Source organism: Ylistrum balloti, unplaced genomic scaffold, assembly GCF_031769215.1.
Source record: "Ylistrum balloti isolate Yb309-2 unplaced genomic scaffold, AGI_CSIRO_Ybal_v1 Utg370248, whole genome shotgun sequence".
NCBI lineage: Eukaryota > Metazoa > Mollusca > Bivalvia > Pectinida > Pectinidae > Ylistrum > Ylistrum balloti.
This window is the reverse complement of record NW_026782199.1, coordinates 1342125-1344604: the sequence shown is the minus strand read 5'-3', so window position 1 is coordinate 1344604 and position 2480 is coordinate 1342125. Positions and strand designations below refer to the sequence as shown.

The 2480-nt window shown below is 44.4% G+C and overlaps 1 protein-coding gene across 1 annotated transcript; it reads left to right on the top strand.

Annotated features, from left to right (window-relative positions):
• The first annotated feature begins 438 nt into the window (after positions 1-438).
• On the top strand, positions 439-2202 carry LOC132552479 (uncharacterized). Its single transcript, XM_060216654.1, has one exon. The coding sequence runs from the start codon at positions 439-441 to the stop codon at positions 2200-2202; it is 1764 nt and encodes a 587-aa protein (XP_060072637.1).
• The last annotated feature ends 278 nt before the right edge of the window (positions 2203-2480 follow it).

The window sequence follows — 2480 nt, the reverse complement described above, 5'->3', positions numbered from 1 at the left end:
GGGGTGGGCCACAAACAATAAGCAAAATAAAAAAACTCGTTATATTATGGTATTAGACTGAAATATTACAACGATCGACAAACCACATCGTAACTTCAACCATTTGTAAGAGCTTAATTCTTCAGGAAAAACCGCGTGGCGCAAACTATTATTGTCATATGTGCCCTAATTTGTCCAATTACCTGACTCAATGTAAGGAATAAAATACACCCCACACGTTTTCAAACATTTACAGAGGCGTTACAATACACAATGACTCATATACGTAAGTTTACACGATACGGTTGAGGGAACCAATGTCGGCTCACTATAAAAGCCTTAAAGCCAAAGTCCCGTTCTTAGTTCTATTACCACACGCTGTCTGACACAAACCCGTCCAACAGGTATGCAAATATCTGGGCAGTACACCGACACGTAAACACACTGACTGACAGCGCCATGCATACAGGTAAACTGAAAACGTCTAAGTATAGACACGGCAACACGTACGAGGTGGACAAATCGATCTACCAGAGTACGCTGGAGATGGCTACGGCGACGGACATGGCGGGGTTCCCGGCCCCTGTTTGGGACTCCACCCAAGTTCCTCTCAAGGATGTACTTATGCAGTGTGATGTACCGGTGGTAGCGAAAATTACAAAGGGACAATTCCACAATTTAGGCGTATCTAAAATACCACTGAGAAAATTTCACCAGGAGGTTGTTGTTCATTCTATAAAGACAGGCGTGAAAGTGCTAGCGCATAGTCTGACTCGCTTCGAGGCTCGAGACGGCAGAACGAGTAAGGTTGTACCCCTTGACCAACGACTCAGCATCCCCATCACCTACAACGGATGGTTCGAGCTGCTGTCCGAGGACGGACGGTCCGCGAGGCCAATAGACAGTGTTTATAGACTAGCCAGGGAGTTTCCAAGTAAGTGTTTAGTCAGACAAAATCTTAAAGGTTATATGACTAATGAAGATGGTAAATTAACTTTCGATAAATCTAAAGTGATTCCAGCTGGTGAACAACTCTCTCTCTCGGGAACAGTCAACGGCCCAGGAGATCGGACAAAGTTTCTCCGGTGTACGGACTCAAAGGGCGTAGTTCTGTACCTTAGTTTTGACCAACAAGGGACTTTTACACCAATAGCCAACCCCGGTGATGTGTCAGGTGTGTTCATGTTCAAAGACATCGTTAAAATGTTCCGTCTTCCATTAACAGTGAAACTTGTCATGGGCGTGTGGCCGAAAGTGGACACGTCAAAGTTCACAGGGTACATGAGACTGAATTGGGCTTATACCGACGAAACGGCATTCCTGTGTCCTTTAGATAAACACAATATACGAATCACTCCGGTACCTACAGAGGTTCCCCTCAAACTCAACTCAGTCCAAAACATGGAAGAAATTAAGGAGAGTCAGTCTTTCAAGGACATGATGACAAAGTGTAACAAAATGATTGCAAATTACAACAACACGATACACTTGATTGTAGCTGTACCTGACTCTGTCAAACGGAAGAAGACCCAAGATCTCAACTCTCTCACACAACAAAACAACACCATTAACAGAAAAAACAATGCCAAATCACTCGTGAAACGTTCGAAGAGTCGCGAGGATGTCCTTATGGACGAGATGGACGATCTGTATCAGTACATTAGGGATGGAAGGCTCCCTCCAAAACAAAAATACGGATATGATTCTGACGAGGAAAGTTATTTTGAGGAGCCTGCATATGAACCTCTGGACGATTTCCGTGCTCGACTGGCTATGCTTGAAAGGGGCCAACAAGCGTACAAAAACAGTAAGTACTATCGTCCCACTTCCGCTTTTAATATTGGAGACGAAAACTCGCCCGTCCACAACCGTGCTGGTCAACACAGACATTCAGTAGGTGCAGTAATGGCGTCCTCTCAAAGCGCTGGACAGCTTCCCTCGGCCCAGAAGGCCGACCCCCCTCCCCTTCCTCCCCGCCGGTATCACCGGGCAGAGTCTTCACCGATGATTCGTATCCAGTGTAATCAACAGATTCAGGACTCGTCCAGTGGCTCAAGTCGAGGGGAGTTGCAAAAATTAGTGAGTGATCCAAAAATTAACAGGAAAAACAGTCGTGACTCCTCGGCAGGGAGTCAGTCAAAAGTTCCTATGGACGATCGGAGTACTAGTTCTCGGACTGGTTCGTCTGGCAACCGTCAATCCATGCAAACATTCTATCTATAGCATTTATTCGCCAGAGGCAGATAACCGATGCCTCTGTCGGGGACAACCAAAGTTTGATCCTATTTGGGACTAGTAAACATGTGTGAAAGAGCGAACGAAATCTGTAGAGATGTACCGGAAGTGTGACTGATATTCAGGAAATGGGTAATATGGATGTATGCATTTAAACAAATCTTAGATTGATTGTTGATAGATATTATATTTATAACCAGTAACTTGTTATAAATGGCTGTCGCTGTGATTCATTAAAAATGAAAAAGAAAATTTAAACATCATGT

Coding starts and splice junctions, on each gene's coding strand:
- LOC132552479 (XM_060216654.1), top strand. CDS start 439: ATGCATACAGGTAAACTGAAAACGTCTAAGTATAGACACGGCAACACG.